This window comes from Chrysemys picta, chromosome 7 (assembly GCF_011386835.1).
Source record: "Chrysemys picta bellii isolate R12L10 chromosome 7, ASM1138683v2, whole genome shotgun sequence".
Classification (NCBI taxonomy): domain Eukaryota; kingdom Metazoa; phylum Chordata; order Testudines; family Emydidae; genus Chrysemys; species Chrysemys picta.
Window position 1 is genome coordinate 94,440,678 of NC_088797.1, and position 24,414 is coordinate 94,465,091.

At 42.5% G+C, this 24,414-nt stretch overlaps 1 protein-coding gene across 1 annotated transcript; it reads left to right on the forward strand.

Moving 5' to 3' along the window:
- The first annotated feature begins 17 nt into the window (after positions 1 to 17).
- LOC101936083 (lysosomal acid lipase/cholesteryl ester hydrolase-like) lies at positions 18 to 15,136 on the forward strand. Its single transcript, XM_008170572.4, is given in 10 exon segments — positions 18 to 973; positions 4,175 to 4,290; positions 4,570 to 4,687; positions 8,024 to 8,222; positions 8,902 to 9,011; positions 9,653 to 9,789; positions 10,876 to 11,022; positions 11,166 to 11,237; positions 12,424 to 12,492; positions 14,198 to 15,136. Coding segments are annotated over 9 exon segments (1,191 nt in total). The 5' UTR covers positions 18 to 973; positions 4,175 to 4,185; the 3' UTR covers positions 14,432 to 15,136.
- The last annotated feature ends 9,278 nt before the right edge of the window (positions 15,137 to 24,414 follow it).

The following is a 24,414-nucleotide window of genomic DNA, read 5'->3' on the forward strand; positions in this document are numbered from 1 at the left end:
TAATGCTCAATTCAATGAGAAAAGACACACTATTAACATGTAGCCGATATTAACATTGAATCAATATTATTTTTTTGCCAAAAACTTAATTCAAAGACATAAGTTTCTTTTACTCTATCACAACACCCCAAACAGACTGCAGAATCAAAAGGAGAATCCTGCTCATTATTGTTTAAACTGTGAACTTCTTGAGACTCTGCATCCTGGTTCTCATTAGTCAAAAACTTCTTCAGTAGTTTTAAAGAGATAAGTGGCTTAAATCATGTTTATTAAAACCCAAGAGACCTGCTAAATTTGAACAAAACTATGTCCACCTTTTAAAGCAATCAGCACATTTGTGCATGCATAGGAGTCTGAGAGCATTTCTCTCCTCCTATTGCCATGTACATGCATAGAGAACTAAAAATGGTGTTTCTGAATTCTAAAACAAATTCTAGCACAAAACAAATGTGTCTCAGAGTTAGCAAGGGTTAGAAGCTACATTTCAGTCTTAGTTATATTGTTTACTACTGCTTACGTGAAGTCTCAGAGTAGAAAATACTTTTAAATAGAAAAAACACTCTTCACTATCAAAAGCATCTTAGGGATGGCTGTAATATTAATTTTTAATTTTAAATTAGTTTCCAGTGTTGCTGCTGGCAAACTCTGTAGCTAATAATGAATGGAAGAGATGAAGCGTGGGAATTGAAAACACATTTTTCAAAGAGTACAAGTGGTCAGGGCCGGCTCTAGGCAGGAGCAAAGCAAGCAGTTGCTTGGGGCGGCAGATTTGCAAGGGGCGCAAGAATCCAGCATGGGAGCTAAGAACCAACGGGGCCCCTGGGAGTTGTAGTTCCTTGGTTAGCTCCCTGCCTATAGAGCCAGCCCTGGAGCAGGGAAAGAACTACATTTCCCAGCATTCCCTTGGCCACTAGCAAGAGGAAGGCGTGTGGGAAAGGAGTATGGAACTGAAATCTGCAGCTTGCTGTGAACGGTAGGAACAGAGCCAGCTCTAGGATTTTTGCCCGCCCCCCCCCTCCGATCCTGGGCTCCCCCCGCCCACACCCCCTGCCGCCCCAGCTCTGGCCCCCACCTGCACCCTCCTGCTGCTCCAGCCTTGGGCTCCCCCCGCCCACACCCCCTGCCACCCCAGCTCTGGTCCCCACCTGCACCCTCCTGCTGCTCCAGCCTTGGGCTCTCCCCCGCCCACACCCCCTGCCACCCCAGCCCTGGGCTGTTTTCCCCCCCCCCCCCATCCCGGCCGCCCCAGCTCTGGCCCCCACCCGCACCCCCTGCCGCCCCAGCCCTGGGCTCTCCCCCACCCACACCCCCTGCAGCCCCAGCTCTGGCCCCCACCTGCACTCCCCTGCTCCCCCAGCCCTGGGCTCTTCCCCTCCCCCCCCGCACCCCTGCCACCCCAGCTCTGGCCCCCACCCGCACCCCCTGCCGCCTTAGCCCTGGGCTCTTCTCCCCCCCACCCCACCCGCACCTCCTGCTGCCCCAGCCCTGGGCTCTCCCCCAAAGAAGGAATTGGGGGGACTAAATGGACGGTGCACTTCTCTATCTGAAGCCTAGCAAGGGAGGTATGTGGATCCCACTAGAATTTAAAATGAAAAGTAAGGGAGGGGAGGCTCTGCACCTGGGCAGCTTGAGCCTGAATCGGCGGGGTAGAAATCGACCTCTCGGGACCTCCCGCTGCGATACGTCGAATTCAGCTACGCTATTCGCGTAGCTGAATTTGTGTATCTTAAATTGACTCCCCCCCCGCCCCCCCGTAGTGAAGACCTGCCCTTAGATACAGTACCAGACACTTAGGAGGATTGCAGAAATTGACTTTTCCTCTCCAGATATAGCTAATATTCAGAAAGGGAATCTATCACCTGCCTTACAGATTTGAACACCCTCAAAATTCAGGAGTGCTCAAGCTCAATTTGCACAGCTGTTACTTCATTTCCCCCAAATCAAATATACTGATCCACTGTAACTTGCTGTAGAAAAAGTAGAATAAATTGAGCAAGAAATGCTTCCCAGTGGTTATTAGGACTGGAATTGCTATTTTCAACAGCCATTGCTTTTTTTTTTTTAAGTTTTAGTTTTATTTGTTTAAAAGAAAGACCGTGATAGTGCATTCCCCATAGAAACAAAGAATTGAACAAAAGAATAATAAAGGCACCTCAACTTTTCCTCATTTATGTAGGACAGTCTTATAATGTGCATCCAGATATCCTCCAGTCACACAAGCTGAAAATTGTTCCACTTTACTGCAGTTCTGTAACCATATGGGAACCAATCCTGTCTGTGTTCTGTGCACATCCAAAATTCCTGCTGAATGACCCGCCCTGGGAGCGAGTTACCAGTGACCCAGGGCTGGGGCAGCAGGAGGGTGCAGTTGGGAGGGAGAGAGCCCAGGACTGGGGTGGGAGGCAGCCAAAAAATTTTTTGCTTGGGGCAGCAAAAAACCTAGAGCCGGCCCTGCAAGTGGTGATAAAAAATATCTCTTTGAACATGTCATAACTTTACCAGCCACCCTCAAATCCTTTAGACCAGTGGTCTCCAAACTTTTTTGATCGCACACCCCTATCAGTAAAAATTTTTTTGAGCATGCATCCCCAATATATGTATATTTATTTATGTATAGATTATATACGTGTACTACTGTACTAATATATTATGTACATTATCAAGCATACACAAAATAGAAATTAAAAAAGGCTGAGATAAAGATGAAATAAACAGTATTTAAAAAAAAATATTTTGTTTATTAATGGTACTCCTGCCACGCCGCCCTTTTGCTCCAACAGCACTCCTCTTGCCACGCCCCCAGAGGATCGTCGTGCGCACCCCACTTTGTAGACCACTGCTTTAGACTATCCTAGATGGTTTTAAAGAGAGGCTCACTGAAGTGGAGCAGAGAATGGGTATCCTGAAGGATCACGAAAGTGCACAATGAATTTGAAATGCTGCCCACTGGTGTAAGATAAGAAAGCCTGCCTACTGGCAGATCGTGAATCAACTGCCTGCTGGCAGAACTTGAATCAAATGAAGGAGTGACTAAAATCATTAAAAGGGAGCCAGGAGAACAGCATGTTGACTTCCTTCTGACTTGCATATCATTGCAATTGAAGATACAGGATTTGATTTAGAGATAGGGCACATCGCAGTTTGCACTTCAAACCCTGTTGAGAGCATGCCCCCAGTATTTATAAGAGAACTTTTTGTCTCCAGCATCTATAGGAAGATCTGAGGCTTGCTAGAGACTTGGACTGTATTTGGTAAGAATATTTCAAGATAAACAGCTTACAGCTACGGATGTAGAAATGGAGTCTCAATGCTAGATTAAAGTTTTTTGCACTATGGTGTCCAGCTAAAAAAAGATCCTAAATGGTGAAAAAGCTAGATTCGTTAATGCTCCAGAAAAGGCAGATAATTATTTGATTCCTATGAAGATGTGGATGGTTTACAAAGAACTACTGGAGGGACAGGTTGCTCCCCAGGAAGAAGAGGAAAAAGATGGACAGGACAATACAGAAGAGATTGCAGTGGAGGACTGTCTTTCTAAATTGCATTGTTGGTTATTTTCTTCTTTGCTGAAGGAACTGGCTTAATTAGAAGGGAATAGAAAATGTTTTTCTTTCTTACCCTGGAAAAATTGATCGAAGCTTTGCACCTAACTCCTATTTCCTTAATGGTTGAGCCATTAATTATATTTGATTAATTTTGAATCTGAACTTCAAATCGCAGACCCATCTCTAGTATCTGTAATGAACCGGATATTAAGGTATAAAGTAATTATGGCTCTTTACACCACATCTACTGAGTCTCTGACACTGTGTGGTGCTGCTGTTTTACAGAACTGAGACCAAATACAGCATAAACAATGCAGCCTAGAGCTTCACATAGCCAGGGCTGAATATTTTGTGCCCAACATAGTATATGACAACCAGTAAAATAAGCAACAGGAAAACAGGACTCAGTCCTGCATTATTCAGCTTATAAAAGTTATGTGTTAATGGACAAGATGGTGCTCAAGAATACGTAGCATAGTTCCTGAGTTTTGCAGGCCCAATATATCTTGTTTTCTTATGCAGACTATATGGATCATTAAGCTACTTGGCCATAACTGGTGAGGAGCTTTCTGCTTGGAAGACTTATGCATGATTCAGATAGCACTAATATGTAACATGTATTATTCTAGGCTGACCCAAGATGTGGCATTCTGTAGCTGTAACATGTTTGATCCATGGAATTATTTTGGTGCAAGGACTCTCTGACAGCAGGTCAAATGACAATCCTGAAATGCATATGAATATTGTAAGTAATGTGTTAAAGAGAGAGTTGGGTTGGGGGTGGGGTGGGAATCTCTGAGAAACAATGAAATATACATTATTAATTCACCTTATTTTGTGGCATAAACCAACAGAGGCTATAACAGATAATGCCCCACAGTTCAGATTCCTTGAAAATATCCCACCAGAAAGTACTTCCAGTAAAACCCCCTAATAGCAAATACATGGCCTAGGAAAGCCTTCAAAAATTGAAAACCTGTTGGCAGTCTGAGATCAGAGCCTTTGATTTTTTTTCTTCCTGCAGAGTGAAATAATTCAATACAGAGGATACCCCAGTGAGGAGTATGATGTTGTGACAGCAGACGGCTATATCCTCAGTGTTAACAGAATTCCTCATGGGAAAGTAAATGCTGACAACGCAGGTAAAATTTATGTCCGTATTAAATAGGAAACTTGTTGTAACCTTAAATTCCTTCCTGTCTTAAATATGACCTAGATTACAGCAATACATACAGGAGGTTTACAGGGATCTTAGCAAATTCTGCAAATCTAAAGATGGGGTTCTACGATTGTTACTGGGCGTCAGTATTTTTCTCTGTAGTTTTAACTTTATGAGGATGTTTGTGGTGTATAATATATATTTTAATTTCTATAATATGCATGGAAGAAAGGATTTGTGGTTATAAAAATTAAACCTAGAAGTTTTCGATTGTGTTTGCTGACAGACATACTAGTCTTCATTTCATGTCAGTTTACTGACTGTGACAATGAACAAAAGTTCCTTCTACATCAACTGAACCATCTTGTATTCCCATCCCTTATACTACTGTTCTTCCTAAGCATTTCAGCAGGCATTCTGTCTGCTCTGCATGAATGTGCGTGACAATTTTGTACAGAATGGAGAAGAGTTTCCCCGAGTTACCTGAATGCTAGTTTTTCTGCAGTGACATTCCTGTCCTGGCCTCCAGCTGTGGAAAAGTCCATCTGTAGCTTCAGCCTCGCAGGAGTTAAACAGTGTCCCTGCAAGGACCCTCAAACATGTCCATACTCTGCTTTCCTCTTAGTCCCCATAGAGAACACATCACCAATGCAAATTGTCTTTATGGTATGACAGAAAATGCTGCAGAGAAACACTCTAAAAGCTGCTAGAGGACCATGAAGTGTATATGAGAATCTGGGAGAATAAAGGTGCAGGTAAAGGTCTCCTAAAAGTCAGAGGACAAGGGAAGGAGTACTGGGTGGGTAGGGAGGACAAGAGGAAACATGGGAGTACAACATAGACGGCAGGAAAAGAGGAGGGAGTAAGCAAAATTGGGAGACAAACTGAAGGCTGATGTGATGAAAGGCTTTTGCCTGTGTGGATGGAAAACTGAATCCTGGTATGAACCTTTATGGGTGTGAAAAAGAGTCTAGGATGTCTGAAGTGCCACTGCTGCAATCTAAATGTTGAGGTCTAAGTCAGTTATTCTGCCTTGAGCAACATTATCTCTTGTCCAAAAGATGCACGAGCCACAAATCTAAAACAGAGACCATCAGTCTGTAGGCTTTGTTGCTGTTCAGCATGGGCTCAAGGGGGAACCTTTATAGTATGGGAACAGTAACTGTAGAAGTAATAGATAAAGTATATTCAGTTCATGCTGATATTGTGTTTTTGTAAACTTCTGTTCTCTCCAGTGAGACCGGTATTGAGTTTGATGTCAATTTTTATTGGTGCAGTCTGCCAAATTTATGATGATTTTGATTAACTCCTAACTGTCATTTATAAGTCTGAAAATACATAATTTGGATTAAGGAAAATCTGTTAGGTTTTTGCTAATTTTCTGTATCAATTTCAAATATAAACCACTAAGCACTCAGTAGTATTATAGACACACATGAACATCATTCATATAAAAGCTTCATACGTTTGTCTGAATGCTGTGTAAATTTCGGTTACTGTTTTAGTTTAATGTTTGCCTACGTAATGTGAAAACCGATCTCTTCCTTGGCATCCACTGTTCATCCTCTTCATAGTGCTCTTCTGAGATAGTTTCTTTTGAAATAATATAAAGCTTTTCCTTCTATCAATTTATTTTTTGCACACTTAATTTTGAATCACTGCAGATGCAATTTTTTTGTCAGAATTTGCCAACTGAATGATATTTAAATGTTCCATGGAGATCCTCTGGAAACCAGCCAGGTTTCCAATGGACACATGCTTAGTTTCCTGTCTCCTTGCCTACCTTGGCTCCCCTGAAGCCCAGGTTTCCAGGGCACACAGCTCCAGGGCAGCCTACCAGGTGGACTGCTCTGAAGCCAGGACTCTATTCCCTTTTGTGGATACATTTGAAATGTTGAGGATTTGTTCCAAATTGAAATGAAACCATATTTCAAAATAGTGAAATCCTCTGCAAAATGAAATACCTTTCTGTGCCAGCTGTATTAATTTTGTAAAGAAATCATTTAACTAGCCTCAGTTGTAAATAGGCCTTTTGGCTGTTAGATCTACAGAGCTTTAATTTTATATAGTAGACCATATGTATGCTAAGGACATGAGCTATGTTGTCATTTTTAAACTGCTTGTTGAAGTACCCTGGCTGGTGAAATGTTTCTATCACAGCAATTTTTGGAAAGGAAGGGGGGAGAGATGGGCCTCTAATGGTGGGAAGACTGTGGCTGGTAGGTTTCAGAGCGGGAGTGAGTGGTTGTTTGGTTTGGAGGGGAAGGGGACTGAGAGTTTGGTGGTCAACTTAGTCAAGACTCTGGGGAAGACTAGAAATGCTCTTTGGTAGCGGCATCCCCTCCTAGCCATTCAAACCCCCTTGGTCCCTGGAACCACTTTCTCTGCAGTGATTCCCCTTCCGGGCTTGAGCTGATAGTTGCTTTCCTGATGTGGAGAGGAAGCCTTCTTTACCTACTAGTGTACTCCAAATACCAGCTCTCTGGGACAAGTGTTCACAACTGAGATCAAGCTGGGATGATCGTAAGATACTTACTTATTCTCGGTCATTTACACAGAACTGTGCATATATATGAGTTCAGGGAGTGGGGAAAAGTAATGACTCTGAAAAGGAAATGATCTGAAATACAGTGATATAAGGTGCACTGGCACTCACTACATGACATTTAAAACCAAATGTTATCAGAAGCTACTGAATGGGGAATAAATGTGGACACTGAGTGTGTGGGAGAGCAAGAGAAACTGACTCAGTGAGATACAGATATTGTGGGAACAGGTGTGGAGTACCTGAGGAAACTGAGCCCAATTGCTTGCATTCTCTCCAATAGACAGTGAAATCCTGGATCCAATAATCAGATTGATGCTCACTAACCTAAGATACAACCAGACATGTGCTGCTTGGAGCCTAAACTACATATCAAAATCAAGTCATTTGAAAATCAAGTACAATAGGACTAATACTGAAAGACACTCTCTGTTTGCATGTAGCTTATGGTAATAATAAGCCATTCCCTTAAATCTTCTCTAAAGATTTCTATATTTAGTAGTGATGCATTTGAGAAACACCATTTTCCCCTGACACTTTTCTTGGGTTTAGACCCACTTGCACAAAAAATGAAAGAAGGGTTCTATACAGTCTTCCTACTTTGTCTTTTTCAATTAAAATCCTTTAAAATACAGTCCTTGGCAATTCAACTAAATCTCTCTCCAGAAGTTAATGCTGGATTTAGGAATTTGACTATGAAGACTGAGTGCTGTTTTATTATCAGTGTCACAGAAGTTTTGCTTGTATGGAATATTCGGTGTATCTCTCTTTCAGGTCCAAAGCCTGTTGTGTTTCTGCAGCATGGTTTACTTGCAGATGGTTCCAGTTGGATCATTAATCTGGCCACAAACAGCCTGGGCTTCATTCTAGCAGATGCTGGCTATGATGTTTGGATAGGAAATAGTAGAGGGAACACTTGGTCCAGACGACACGTAAACCTTTCAGTGCACCAAGAGGAATTCTGGGCTTTCAGGTAGACTATAATTTTGGGGAAAACTATGACACGACCAGTTTATTTTGTTTTGTAAAGTGATGCTGGGAATCCATTGTCCTAATAAAGTAAGAATTAGGCCAAAACACTAATTTCTAATTTCACAATTTATAGCTGGATTTTCAGAGTTGAAGTCAATTGGAGTTGTAGTTGCTAAGCATCTACAAAAATCAGGCCTTGAGATGTCGGACTGCGCCTCCAGAATTAGTGGACACACAAAAAATTTGGTCTTATTGTCTTTCTCTGTCGATACAGTATTTGGAATTCTCTAGGGATGAACACTAAAATTATTATGGTACATGATAAATTGTTAAATCAAATAGTTGACTGTATTGTGTGGATTTACCAAAGGAGTAAAACAGTTCTGCACAATCCTGCAACAATTATGTAGCCCTGTATCTAAAACAATGTGTTCTTATTTTTAAACACAGTTAGTGCCTATGATCTATATTGATTGGTGTAGCCGGAACAGAGTTTAAATATAGTTCCTTATGTCAGTTCCTGGCCCAGTGCAGAGGGGGCTAAAAACATTTGAGGTGCTTGGGAGAATAATATGGAGAAGCTTGTAGTGCTATGACTGTTTTTCAGTTCTAAGGCTTTTGGTGTTCAAATGCAGACCATTACACAGCTAACATAAAGATGACCACCCTTCCTTTTGTAGCTATGATGAAATGGCTAAATATGACCATCCAGCAGTGATAGATTTTATTGTGTAGAAAACTGGACAAGAGAAACTGTATTATGTTGGACATTCAGAAGGCACCACGACAGGTAAGTTTGAGGGGAATGCAGTGTCTGTTGTTAACAATGGAACTATCTGTCCTTTGAAGTCTAGATCTCTTCCCCTTCCACCCCCCCAACACACATCCCAATTTCTGCTGTGCTGGAGATATCACATGTGACCAGAGGGGAACTTTTTAGGGCAATATCATGTTCTGGTAGCTGTGTCATCTGAACGCTATGTTCTGTTTTTTGACTTGCACATCACCATCACCAATAACACTGATTCAACAGGAATGTGTGGTTAAAGTGAAATTAAGGTGTATACCATGAAGTGCAGATTGTGCTCTTGGGCTTGTCCACACTAGAAAGAAAGTGTATTGTTAAAACATGTGAACTAACATGTCCACAAGCAGATTACATTTTAAAATACCATTGCCCTGTCTTCTCTAGGTTTAGAATTGCATAGCTGCCATGTAGTAAAATAAACCATTTTATCCTACGGTAGACAACCTTATAGAAATTCAGTTAACAATTTTGTTGATGCATGAACCACAGTAGGAGCCCACTCAGCGTTACAATAGTTATTTGGTTTCTGCAGTGCTAATGAGTAAAAAATAGTTTTCACAAAATCTAAACATTGTGCTTGATCTCCTTGCAATAGTAACTTGTACATCTCTCTTCATTTTCAGCTTTTATAACATTTTCAACCATGCCCCAGCTGGCTCAAAGAATCAAAATGTATTTTGCTTTAGCTCCTGTAGCCACACTTAAATATGCCCAAAGCCTGTTGACAAAGCTTGCATTACTTCCCGATGCAGTGATCAAGGTATGTGATTTTTTAGAGAGAATATCTGTTAACCAAAGTTAGTTGGACTTTTTGGTGGGGATTCTAAAACCAATTAAGACAGAACAGTTAAAATGAAGTGAGACATTCTAGAATTTCCAGAGATTTTACTTTGCAATTTGTACAAATGTTAAAGCTAGTCACATACCTTAATCCATAATCTATGTTCACTGTGCCAAAATTTACCCATAAAGTATGTTATAGCAGAATTAGGAAACCAATTAGAGGGATGGGCAGACTTCAATGTCATGGGGGAATGAAAAAATCTTGGACTATTTAGAGAGTAGAATAAAAGGAGACATGAGAGGTTTATAAAATAGAAAATGGTGTCGTGGTAGTAACAAAGCTGCCACTTACCCCTTCTCCTAATACAAGAAAAGGGTAGCGTTCAGTAAAACTGAAGGGCAACAAATCTAATACTCTAAAAGGAAAAAAGCTTAGCAGGGTTCAAAGGAGGATTAGGCATTTATATGGTTAATGAGTACATCCAGCTATACTAGGTAAGGTACAAAACAAGGGATTTTCGCCTTATTGCTTCAGGATATAAAACAACCTTGAGCTGCCAGGAATTGGAGGTGTCTTCCCTGACTGGCATGTTGTTCCATGATTCTCTATTATAAGGATTCTAGTATCTCCCTATGAAGTATGTGGTACTGCAGAGTCCAGTAATTGTACTGGTTGAACCAGTGGTCTGATCTGATATAGTAATGCCTATGTTCCTGTAGCTAGGCCAAAAGATGGAGGGAGAGTGTGGTAGTTTAGCTGTATCTGAAGGTTGTAAATACCAAGGAGGGAGAGGAATTACTTAAGTCTATCCAAGAGGTGTAAGTAGAAGGAAATAATTAAGGATTCGAAAATCTGAAGGAAAAATTCTTCACTGTAAGGACAATTGGAATGGCGAATAGTCTTCCCCTTCCTAATCACCTGATTTATTTAAATGTGTATTGAACACAGAACTCGAATATACTGTAGGAGACATTATTTGATTGGCAGATAGAAGGAAGGGAGGGCAGGTTTTATCTCCAATATCTGTAATTTTATTAAATATGAATCTTTGTAATTTTACAGACTGTAGTTGGTACAAAAGAATTCATACGACAGAATTTTTTTGCTGACTTGTTTGCTGCTGAATTTTGCAGCCAGGGCATGTTATCAGAGTTTTGTGGCAACCTCATGTTTGAGCTGTGTGGATTTAATGAGAAGAACTTAAATATGGTACGTCTAAATCTACAATTGTTCCTCAGATATTTTTTGCAAAACAGATTTATCCTTGAAATTGCCTGCATTGATTTATGATAAATAAGTAGATCCATTTCGTGAGATGAAACTTGTTATGTAATATAAATGTTTCCTTTTAGAGCCGAATATATGTGTATATTACACATGCCCCAGCTGGAACCTCTGTACAAAACATAATTCACTGGAAACAGGTAGAACTTCTGAAATATAAAGTGCCCTGTAATCATTATGTAACAATCGTGTGTGATGTTTGAAAATTGATTTAGGGCCAGTCTCCTATTCTATTGTCCTAATTTATTCTCAGTGCCAACAATTTAGCAATCAAGCTGGCATTGCCACATTGAAAGAACTAATCCTCCCTTAATCATGCTTGTGTCTACCCTGGCTTAGTATATTCTGCAAGCAGAGAACTTGGCAGAGGCATGAACATAGCTAATTACAGAGCAACCTCACAGGGCAGCACTGCTAGTTTCTTTTTTCCATGCATAATGTACAAATTAGCTTGCAAGTTAGTACTCGGTGCCAGTCCCCACCCAGGATACATGGAAATATAATCAACAAAATATCCTTTTTTTGTCTCTATAAAGGAATGGTAGAGTAGACATGCCATTGTCGCAGTTCAGGGTAGCAGCACCTGTATTCCCCCTCAGTGGTCCAGCAAGAGCACCCACTCTTAGGTTTCCAGCTCACCAGCCGTTGGCTTTCTTGAGTGGAAATCCACATGGTCACTCCCTTCTGACCTGGGTATGTCCAGGCTGCACAGTTCCCTGCCTTCACTGTGTTATTCCCAGCAGAGGTAGACTGCCCAAAGACACCTGCTTGCTTTCTCTTCAGAAACGATTAACAGGTGTAATTGCTACAGTTATAAGGTACCACATAGCACTTCCTATGCAAGCCTACTTTAGTCTTAAGGTAAAAACACTACATAGAAAACAATAAAAGAACCTACACACATGCTAATAAACTTACCAAACATCACCCTAATGTGGATTCTGCAGAAGCAGTCCTTCAGCCCCACCCAGGAGATTCCTTGTGGTCACAAATTCATCTCAGTTTAAGCTTAGAACAAACACTCAGTCTTACGAGACCTCAATAGGCCAAGTCCTTCCAACCCTCCCCTAAGGACTGGGGCCTTCCATAGGCCAGCGATCCTGTTAATTTGTTGGATCAGGGAGAATGTCCCGAGTCAGTCTAATCCCAGCTTATTTATCCTAAAATCCTTTCTTTGTTAGACCCTGGAGAATCCAGTTTGAACTAGATTATGCAAATCTCTGCGGGGACTAGTTTCAAAGGCTAACTTTGGAGGGGCAAATGCAGTAATTATTTTTACCTTGTTTTAGTTAAAACATGTACGTTTGATTTTAATTCTTACTCTAGGTGATTAAAAGTGGTAAACTGAAAGCTTATGACTGGGGAATACCATCTAACAAAGTCCACTATGATCAGGTAAGGTAATTCTGATGTGAAAACATTTCAGAATTTTTACTTAAAAAAAAACTGTAAAAAAAAAAGAGTGGGCATCATACTATCCCATTTGACAGCAAAAGCTATGGTAGCCAAGCAAAAGCTATAGTTTAAAAATAATTCCATATTAGGGGCCAAATTATGTTCTCATTTATACCAGTATAAATCGAGAGAAATTCCACTGAATTTATTGTCCTCTATTTTAAAAAAAGCACACGTTAAAAATATTTATGTAGTAAGTCACCAGTATACATTTGTATCTCTGTGCCTATGGTTAGAATAGAGAGTATTTTAAAATAAGGTCTAATTTATTTCAAAGCAGAAAAAACTAGTTAGAATTTTCTTACTTTTCCATCCAATTTGAATCTATAATCTCAAATATAAAAGCTGTTGTGTTCTTGTCTGATCAGTTACTGTTGGCTTCTTTAAAAGAACTAGGAAACTCAGTTACAAAAATGATGCACCCAATTTCCTGGTTGAAAATTCAAATGAAAATATCTGGAAAGTTGAAATTTGTGGTCCACAACTCTCATTGTCCTCAATCTTGTTGTAAATTCTAGTTCTGATAGAGTACAGAAATATAAATGAAGTCATTGCTAACACCCTTATATTATTGCTAAAAAACTACTGGGTGCGTATCAGTCAGAAAAGGCTGGAGACCTGTACGTTGGAGGAATTGTAGTTTTGTCTGCTGGGTCACTGGGGGCTGTGTGGAGGAGTAGGATATTTGAAGCATGATAAGATTCAAAAGCAAGTCTTTGGCTTCCACTAGCAAGAGGCATAGCACCTCTTCAGAGAGAGCTGAGTTTTTAACTGGAAGAAATGCAGTTGAGACGTTGCCTGGAAGTTCAGCGGTTGTGCTCTGAAGACTCATCTGATGGAAAAATATTGTGGTGATGAATCAATGTAGCCCTCTAGATACTCTAAATATATATTACTTGAATATCTCATTCTTACTTCCAAACATTTTACAACCATAAGATGAGAGGAAAAGAGGTGTTCAGGTAAAATGTAAAGAAGGCTTGTCTACATGGAGCAGTAAAGTGGACTACACAGGTGTGATTTCTAAAGCACACTAACAAGTAGCAGATTAATTGGTCCACGTAGATCTTGCTGGTGTGAACTAAAAGTTCTCAGTTCACTAGGGAACTTTTAGTTCACACCTGCATGGTTTACATGGGCCAATTAATGAGCAACACTTTAGAAATCACACTGTGAACATCTGCATTATTGCTCTGTGTAGTTTTGGGTTTTTTGTTTTGTTTTTATCTTGTCTGAGTATCCTGAAGTCTCTCATCTGCTGTATGATTGTGCCTTTGAAAATGTCCTCTATATGTGGCAGTAGCCTGGGATAGTGGAGGTTTCAGTGTAAGGTTTAGGTGTAACTTCTGAGGTCATTAAAATTCTGTAACACATTGAAGAATGCATTCTTTCAGAGCCAAAAATTGATGAAACTTGTGTGAGAGAACTCATTTTGAGTTCTCTATATTGTCATCAAAATTGTGATATTTAAGTTACAATTATTACCTCATGTTTAATTTGAATTAGTAATTTCTCTTCTTTCAAGAACTACAGTAAATCATTATAAAGTTCTTTGTTTAAAATAGTCTTCTAGTAATGTGTAACTGATTGTTCATTGCATTCCAATCCAAACTTGTTTTCTTTTGTGAAAAAAATTTTTTTAAAGGATACTCCGCCCATATACAATGTGACAGACATGCAAGTCCCAACTGCGATGTGGAGTGGTGGAAATGACTGGCTTGCTGACCCTATCGATGTTGACCTTTTGCTCCCACAAGTCACTAATCTGGTTTACCACAAGGTGATTCCTGACTGGAACCATCTGGATTTCATCTGGGGCCTCAATGCACCTGAGCGCATGTATAATGAAATCCTCGACTTGATGAGGAAGAATACATAAAAATGTGGCTTTGGGATCAAGGATAATATTAATTTCTGTTGATACCTGTCTTATTTGGTTTTTAATGAATTACAAAACTCTTTATGTAACAATCTATACTTGATGAATTTACTTTACTTTAATAAAATTCTCTTTAATGAACTTCAGTATTAGGGGAGCAGCATGAATGTATCCAAAGAAGGGAAATATTGAGTTGCAATATACAATGCATATGCTATGCTATAAAAATGTAAATCCTTTGTTTTTCTAACGTGTCAAGCTTTAGAAATAAAGCATATCATGGATAGGCATGAAGTTCTGGTTCCAAGATAATTTTTTTGTGCTGGTGTCTAGATGCCTTTTCTATAAAATTTAATTGAGGGCATGGGAGACAACTGATAAATATGGCTAGACAGGACATCACAATGGTCCCAGTTCACACTTGGTTTACTTTGAGTACGTGCATCATTCCATTGACATTAGTGGAGCTATACTGACCTAATGCAGCCAATGATCTAGACTAGAGATTTTATTTTATCACCCCAATCATCTGACCAGGGTCAGTCCTTACTGCTGTCACAGGGCTGAGGTCATGAACTGACCTTAATGATTACTAATACAGACCACAAAGAGGTGTCATATGTTTGTTGAACGAGCATGCAGGGAAAAGGTTGGGTTATTTTGAGGCTTGTTCTACATATGCAAAATAAATAAATGTGAAACAAATCTCCATATCTGTTGTATGTTATTTCTGTTTACAGACCTTTGCATTCAACACAAATAGAGCTTAAGTATTCAAATTCTAGATATGTTCTTTTTTTTTTAAATAGAGGATCAAAAAGGAAGAATCTGATACAATGAATCTGGAAATACAGATATAGGAAAGTATCAGGGGTAGCCGTGTTAGTCTGTATCCACAAAAACAATGAGGAGTTGGTGGCCACCGGACTCCTCGTTTTTGTAGATATAGGAAAGACAATCTGACAGTTACAAGATTTTACTATCTAATTCTTAATTCAATGTGAAAAGAGATTTAGAATATTAACATGTGGCCTATATTTTTAGGTATATGTCCATAGAGTGTGGTGGTAGGGCTGATTAGTTCAATCTTAACTCTTCATTTTCTAACTCTGGAGTTCATATTTCTCAGACTAAACTCCCAGGAATCCAGGGTGGCAGACTTGCATTCTCTACAGAGAGGAACTTGCCAGTATTACTTTTCACAGGGCCCTGGGCTGGGAGCTGGTGGAGTGGGAGTGCATTGTTCCCCTTACCATACCCCATTTTAGGGCAAAAGCCCAGATGCAGGAGGAAGGCCCTAACAGTCTCAATCTGGGGTCAGGGACCAGGCACCACTTCTGAAACTCCATCTGCCTCTGAGAGAGAAAGAGACACAGCGGAGGACAGGTGCACTAACCACTACACTACCTAGCTCCCTGAGGACCCTATCACAGAGGCTAATGGCCAGTTAAGTTTGGTTTTGATAAGATCACAAAGAAACTTTCCTGAAGGCAGTTTGTGTTTAAAAACTCATTCTTTCAAGATACAACAAACTGGACACTCTTTGTAGGTGTATGTCAGTGAAACGAGGACAATCTTGACTCTGTGGGTGGAATTATGGCCTCACTGAAGTCAGTGGCAGTTTTTCCATTGTCTACAATGCGGCCAAGTTTAAACCCTCTGTGTAGGCGTATGTCCGTGAAATGGGCACAGGGAGCTCCTAGAAGTGATCTGAGATTGGTGATCAGTTGTTACTCCATCTCTATTTATGTGCCAGGTCATTCATGCCTTTCTGTAAAATTCTCTGTTGTCAAATGATTGTATGCCACCACTTACTAACTACATGAGCTGAACATCCTGAAAATAACAAGCCTATTCAGGAAGTCCATAATGCTGTTGCACAAGAAGGCCAATGTCAAGTAGAGGAGGATAAAGTGAATGCCTCGATGCCTCTATTTGGCAGGACACTTGGTAAATTGATGTACATCTCTCCATGTATTTATAATTTGCATCTTAATAATTTGCACCTTAGAAATGTCAAATGCAGTAGGAGTAATACTGGTTTGTATTCAGCCACACACATGGTAAGACATTTTCTTTGAAACTTTCAAAATAGAGAGCTTATAGCATTTCAGTAATGTTATTCTACAAACATTTGTTACTTATTATATTACAGACACTAACACAAGAGATGAGGAAGAGAAGTTCTTTTTAGGTTCTGAAAACTCAGTTACCGGTAAATGGCTACTGTCAATACAAATTCATTATTTTTAGCACTTGATGCTAGACTGGAAGTCTGAGACACACAGTGTCTAACTGTATGGGTGTCACTTTACCAGAGTCACAAAAGATGTGTTTTTGTTATATATATATATTCAATGCATCTCTCTCTCGGGTACCAAGCCTGTTGGGTTTCTGCAGCATTGTTTTCTTACAGATGGTACCAGTTGGATCATTAATCTGGCCACAAACAGCCTGGACTTCATTCTAGCTGCTAACAGATGCTGGCTATGATGTTTCGATAGTAGAGGAACAATATCATCTAGAAGATGTGACCCTTTCAGTGAGCCAAGAAAAACACGGGGTTTTCAGGTATTATTACTATTTATTTCTGTTATTGTAGTGCTCTGTGAATGCCAGTCAGGATCGGGGCCCCATTGTACTGGGTGCAGACATAATAAAAGACAGTGCCTGCCTCAAAGAATTTACTAGCTAAGTAAAGAAAAGGCATAACAGGTGGGTAGATGAGCAGAGAAGGAAAGCAGAGGGTAGCAGTAATAGGAATATCACGTTATGTATATTTGCTATTTGCATAATTTTTCAGACTTCAAGGTTTTTTCAAAATATTAAGTATTTAATTGCCTAATCATTAGCAAACCAATCAGGTCCCTTACAGAGTAGGGGCTGTGAAATCACTGCCCCCACTCAGTGAAAAGATGAACCAAGAATAAAGAATTAGCATGTTTCTCATATTTTCTACACAATTGGAGTCAAACAGTTATGAGCACTTACACACAAATATAGATATTATGGGATATATATTTGACATCAGATGACTTACATTTGACTACATTATGTGAATTTGTGAAAAGGACAAATAATTCAACACTTGTTACAATTCTGTGCTGTCACCGGACATTATAATTGATAGAGGCATTATTCAGGGATGAAACTCGTTTTCAACGTAGTTACAACTAAACCAATAACTGTCTGTTAGAATTGCTTAGACAGCAGTTTAATACAATTCTTTAACTCTTTTCCTGAATCAGTGTGAGTGGGACAAAAACAGAACTGGTGAGATGTGGAGAAGTCATAGCACTGTGGTACATAACATACGTGTTTTGCGGGCAGCAAGAGGACTCCACATTCAGTGTCAATGTCAATCCAGTGCTTTTCACAAATACCAAAAATTAATTTAACTGTTAACAAAAAAAATAAAAGTATTGTTGATAGTAACAACATATCACAGTCTAAAGCAATTGAGCAGTGGTTAGACAAGACCCTAAATCACAGCTACTTAATTAATCACCCAAGTATTTCAGTTATTTCAGCTGCTAACTCTGGACCTCAGCGTGATACATTCAAATACATGTATTTAAATATAGAAATATAACTGTATTTTACATCCAGTTAAAGATGACTTTCCATTTATAGCTTTGATGACATGGCTAAATACGACCTTCCAGCATGGATAAATTTTATTGTGCAGAAAACTGGACAAGAGTGATTGTATCATGTTGGCCATTCATAGGGCACCTCTACTGTATGTTGATGAATACAGTTTGATGTAGGTTAAGGTTCCAATCCTGCCAGCACTCATGCATGTTAATAACTTTATTTCAGTGGATTATACAGATATGAATAAAGTTGCCCAAAGCCTTCCCAATTGAGCTGGTCAAATTCTTCATGTAATTTAATTATCCAATGAATTGAGTTTTTGTTTAATTTATTCACCAAGTAGTTTGTGCAGCCAAATTTCAATCTATAGTGAACTATTCACTTTGTTTTTGTGATACATGACATGTCTTCTAAATTGCTAGATCTTGTTCAAGACTACATCATGCTCTCTCTATATAGATAGATATAGATAGCATATTTTACTTTCAATTTAAAACCATTGAGTGACTCAAGCACAAAAAAATCTTAGTTGACCTTTCATCAGCATATAATAGTTTGCACTATGGATTAGTCCCAAAATTGTACTTCAAGGTCCCAGACAAGAAACTTCTAGATTTTATTATGCCCTACTGAAATCAATGGGAGTTGTGCTATGGAGCTTTATGGGGCTGGGATTTCATCCCCTTTGTTTCCCAATGCATAATCCATAAATCGCTGCTTACTTCCAATCCCTTCGTTTCAGCTCTTTGGCCTCCAGTCAAAGTTCTCACTTTTTAAACTGAAAGAACAAACAGGATTTATTAGAAAATTAGCTCTCATTAATGCAGCCTTCACATGTATCTGCCTGTCAGTGTTACACTCACAGACCAGGCATGGTTTTAAACCTGAAGGGTTTATGAAACAAGCAAACACAGCTTGCACAAGCCCCAGTGCTGCTGAGTCTCTCTGGAGCACCAACCTCTCCTAGGACCACACCCTGTTACCAGCTGTGTCCCCCTTGGCCTCTTTAGCAGACCTCCTTAAAGGGACAGGACACAGGTAACTATAACTCCAGTGTTCTGTTATGACTGCAACATTAGCAGTTATTTACAAAGTGAGTCTGAGTTATCTGTTAGTTTCACTTGGAACATTTAATTAAGCAAAAGAGCTGTTTTCAGACCAATCTAAGGAATTCTGAGAGGGGAAAGAGATGTTCCTAAAAAAATCTTTTATTTGAGGTGCAAAGTGGATGTTCAGTTCTCCTTGGGCAGTTTGGAGTCAAATACCGAGAGAAAATTTGTCTGTGTGTCACTGACATACTTTGAAAGGAACTGGTTTCATCAGCCGTTTCAGGCCCCAATCCCACTGAATAAGGCTAATATCATTCAGGGGTGTATTAACATGAACGTCATATGTAAGACATGGGGGGGGGGGTAATTGTGCCAGTCTGCTCGGCCCTGGTGAGGCCTGTGCTGGAGTACTGTTCCAGTTCTGGGCACCGCACTTTAGGAAAGATGTGGACAAATTGGAGAGAGTCTGGAGCAGAGCAACAAAACATGATGAAAGTCTTAGATAAACTGACCTCTGAAGAAAGTTTAACAAAACTGGGCATGTTTAATTTGGGAAAAGAAAACTGAGGGTGGATGACCTGATAACCAGGAGTGGTGCCAGGGTTTTTGCCGCCCTAGGCGGCAGTGCTCCTCCTCTGAGCATTCGGGGCGGGGGTCCTTCCGCTCCGTGTCTTCGGAGCACTTTGGCGGTGGGTCCCGGAGCAAGTGAAGGACCCGCAGCCGAATTTCCGCCAAAGACCTAGAGCGGAAGGACCTCCCGGTGCCAAATTTCCGCCAAGGATGGCAAAATGCTGCCCCCCAAATCTTGCCGCCCTAGGTGACCGCCTAGGGTTGCCTAGTGGAAGTGCCGGCCCTGCTGATAACACTCTTCAGATATGTTAAGGGTTATTATAAAGAGGATGGTGATCAATTGTTCTTCATGCCCACTGAAGGGAGGAGAAGATGTAACAGACTTAATCTGAAGCAAGGGAGATTTAGGAGAGATATTGGAAAAACCTCCTTACTATAAGGGTAGCTAAGCTCTGGAATAGGCTTCCAAAGGAAGTTGTGGAATCCCCATTGGAGATTTTTAGGAACAGGTTGGACAAATGTCTGTCAGGGATGGTCTAGGTTTAGTTTGTCTTACCTCAGTACAGGTGGGGTAGACTTTGACATCCCAAAGTTCCTTCCAGCCCTACATTTCTGAGTCTATGATCCTGAATGGAGTTCATCCCACACACTGAGCCCCATTGAGTTCAACCCACCTGCATGGAGCTCATTGTGGGATTGGGGCCTTAGTGAAATATTCAAATGCTCTGAGGACATCACTGGTGCTTAACAAATAATAGACTTTCTGAGTTTGGACCAAGAAGAAAGCAACTAAGAAATTAAATAACTAGCTGCAATGTGATGTATCAGAGTATCCAGTTGCCAGCATCCACCTGTTTCCTGGCCCATCCCCCAAGCTAAGGGTACCTCTGTGTCGCTATGCAATGCAGAGGCTGTTAGGAATACAAGAAGCTGCTATTATCATCCTGGATTGCTGGTCCCTCACCACAACTCCTAGACTCACAGCTCATCCTGTGCATTTGGGATGCAGAGGGCAATGCCTTCTGTGTAGGAGCTGGGTGTAAGTTTCTTGGGCCACTGGAAATAATACACCCCATCTCTGTGGGGATCACTCCATGAGCACACTCATGAACCTTGCCTATTGCCTGATTCCTGCCACAGGAAGGAACTGCATCAAAGGGGTTTCCAGGCAGGGATTTCTATCCTGGCAGGATTATGTGGAAGCAATAAAGAACTCAAGGTTTTTGAAACAAGAGCTTAGTCAGTTCTTCTTAGAGTGCTTGCTCATGTCAATTCCATTTTAGGTGTGTGTGCGCCCAGGTGCACAGTTGTCAGAGATTTTTGTCTTAGTAGTATCCGTAGGGTCGGCTTTTGTGCCCTCTGGAATAGCGCACTCATGAGGTGGAATATCAGGCGCCACCAGCCCCAGGCCCTCTCAGTTCCTTCTTACCACCTGTGACGGTTGGTTGAAGCACCTTGCCTTGTCTCGCAAGACCACTAGCAGTTTCTTCATAGACTTCATTCTGCTGGTTGTTGTATATAGTTCAGATTAGTTAATTGATAGTGTTAAGTTAGTTATAGAGTCCTGTTTGGGATTTTGCCCTGAATGAGGCATGCCTCACTCTCCCAGTTTCAAGTCGTGTTTGGCATGCAGCAGGCTGATGCCGATAAATGATCCGTATGACAATTGTCTCAAGTATCTGGGGGAAAGCCACAGAAAAGACCAGTGCCACATCTGTAAAAACTTTCTCCCTCAGACTCAGAAGGAGCGAGATATTCCCTTGAGGGACCTCCTGATGGAGGCTGCTCTTCATCCCGAGTCGGAGCCCTCCACCGCAGAACCCATGCCGTGTACATCAGCCTCGGTGTGCAGTGCACCGCCGACACCGGACTTGGCCTGGCACTGCTCCCTTTCGCTGGTATCAAGGAAGCGGCAGAAGAAGTGGAGTCCCTTGGTACTGAAGGACAGAGGGCCCACGGGCAAAGGACCCGTGTCAGGACATGCACCTGCTTCGGGGCTTCATGGGGGTATCACAGAGGTCAGACCTCCCAGGCTGGCTCGGGATCCACCTTCCACTCTGGGCAGTGACAGGGGCTCCCAGCCTATTGTGGGGCCTTCAGTGCCTGATGCAGTCCCAGTGGCTAAAGAGCAGAGCTGGCCGGCTCCACAGGTCCCAGGCCAGGTGGCTGAAGTGGCTCCGTCACCGAAGGGCATGCCCACTGGGAGGCAATAGCATAGACTGGCTGAACTCCCCTGGTCGCCGGACCACAGGTGCCAGTCCCTGTTGCTGCAACCTTGGACCCTGGCACCACACCCCAGCTCTCCGGCCAGGAAACCTAGATCACCAGCAAGATCCCCACTTACTAGGCATGGGACTCGAGGCACCGTTCCCCATACTGCTGGTAGTCTGACTGCAGGTTGCTGAGACACCAGTCACCTTCTCCCAGGCAGTCACCGAGATGCCGGTTGCCATCCTGGAGGGGTCGTTCGGGATCTCTACATTGGTCTCGTTTGCCCCAGTACTGTTCCTCGGGTAGGCGGCACTACTCCCTGTCACCCCACCACTCGACGACCAGGATTAGCAAACAGACCCAGGCCTCAATGGCCTGCAATGGTCTCTGGAGGGACAGTGTTTGGGGGTCGGACTGCGATTTCAGTCTGCTGCCAAGAAGGGAGACCAAGGTGGCACCGGCCATGGTACCGGTGCAGCAGGGTCAGTAGCCCCCCCATTGGCCACCCTGGAACCCATGGGGGGTACCAGTGATGCCAGTTCAATACTCCCAGCCCTCCCTGGCCGCATCGGACAAGCCGGCTGCAGCACCACAATCAGCGCGCGGTACCGGAGGTGAGGCCGAGGTGGTGCACTGCAGCCTGGCACCGAGGGAGCCCTCCTTCATCAAAGAAGGGGATGACACCCTTCTGCAGGTGGTGCAGTCCTCATCATCATCCCCGGATGAGACGGTGGCTGGGCCATCCCATCCTAGTAGCCCCCCCCGACAACTTTAAGAAGCACCAGACCCTCCTTAAACGGGTGGCTGAGAACTTTGGCCTGCAAATTGAGGAGGTCGCCGAGGAGACTGAGGACCTCTTCAATGTCATATTGGCCACTACCCCAGCATGGGTCGCATTGTCCATCCACCTGGGCGTCCTCAAGATTGTCAAGGCTTTATGGCAAACTCCCTCTTCTATTCCGCTGATGTCCAAGAAGATGGAAAAGAAATATTATGTCCCTGCAAAGGACTTTGAGTATTTGTATACCCATCCCCCTGTGGCATCACTGGTGGTGTCTGCAGTGAACGGGAGACTGGTACGCTGCCCTTGATTTAAAAGACATATATTTCCATTTTCCCTGGGCACCAGTGCTTCCTCCATTTTATGTTGGGCCGGCGCCACTTCCAGTTCACGGCAATGCCCTTTGACCTTTCATTGGCCTAGAATGTGTTCACAAAGTGTATAGTGCCAGTGGCCGCTTACCTACGATGCCGGGGAGGTCAGATCTACCTATACCTCAATGACTGGTTGATATGGGGCCAGTCCCTGGATCAGGTGAGGAGGCATCTCGATCTGGTCTGTTCCACCAGCTGTGAGCTGGGGCTGATCATAAATGAGGAAAAGTCAACCCTGACCCCAGCGCAATGCATAGAGTTCATTGGAGCGGTTCTTGACTCATCGGGCCAGAGCCTTCCTCCTTGAGGCTTGGTTCCAGGCCATGGGAGACTTCATCTCGAGCCTGTGAGAGCACCCACTCACCAGCGTCCATATGTGCTTGAGACTGTTGGGTCACATGGTGGCATGCACTTACGTGGTCAGGCATGCACAGCTCCACCTCAGGCCTCTACAGGCGTGGCTGGCATCGGTCTTTGTTCCCATTGAGCACAGCATGCACCAGGTAGTCAGGATTCCGGACAATGCTCTGTCATCACTCACCTGGCAGCATCCTGCATCAGTGCTGGAATGAGTTTTCTTCGCAGCCCCGGTCTCGTCGGTTACACTTTGGACCTGGGATGGGGAGCCCACCTGGGCAATTTCAATACTCAAGGTGGTTGGTCCAATCATGATCTTTCCCTGCATATCAATATCAGGGAACTCAGGGCAGTTCACCAAGCCTGTCAAGAGTTTCTACCTCATTTACAAGGCATGGTGGTTCAGGTCCTGCCGGACAACACGGCTACAGTCTTCTATATCAACAGGCAGGGCAGAGCCAGGTCGTTTGCCCTCTTCCAGGAAGCCCTCTGGCTCTGGAACTTCTGTCTGCAGCACGATATCCACCTCGTCGCTGCTCACCTTCCAAGGACCAAGAACACGTTGGCGGATCGCCTCAGTAGGACATTCTCGTCTCGCCATGAGTGGTCCCTTCATCCGGGGTGGTCAACTTCATCTTCCACAAGTGGAGAACTTCAGGGGTGGACCTGTTTGCCTCCAGGCAGAACAGAAAAGTCACGTTTTCTGCTCGATTCGGGGCATGGCGAGAGGATCCCTGTCGGACTCCTTTCTGCTCCCATGGTTGGGGGGTGGGGGGGCCTGATGTATGCCTTTCCTCTGGTGCTGTTGTTGCTCAGGGTCCTGATGAAGATCAAGCAGGACATGCTGAAAGTCATCTTCATAGCACTGGCCTGGCTGCACCAGCACTGGTTCAGCACTCTGCTGCACCTTTCGATGGCGACCCCGTTCCGGCGGCTGCACAGGTCGGACCTGTTGTCCCAGAACCATTGCAGTCTTCTGCACCCGAACCTGGTGGCATTACATCTGACAGCTTGGCTGCTGCGTGACTGAGCGCACAGGACCAG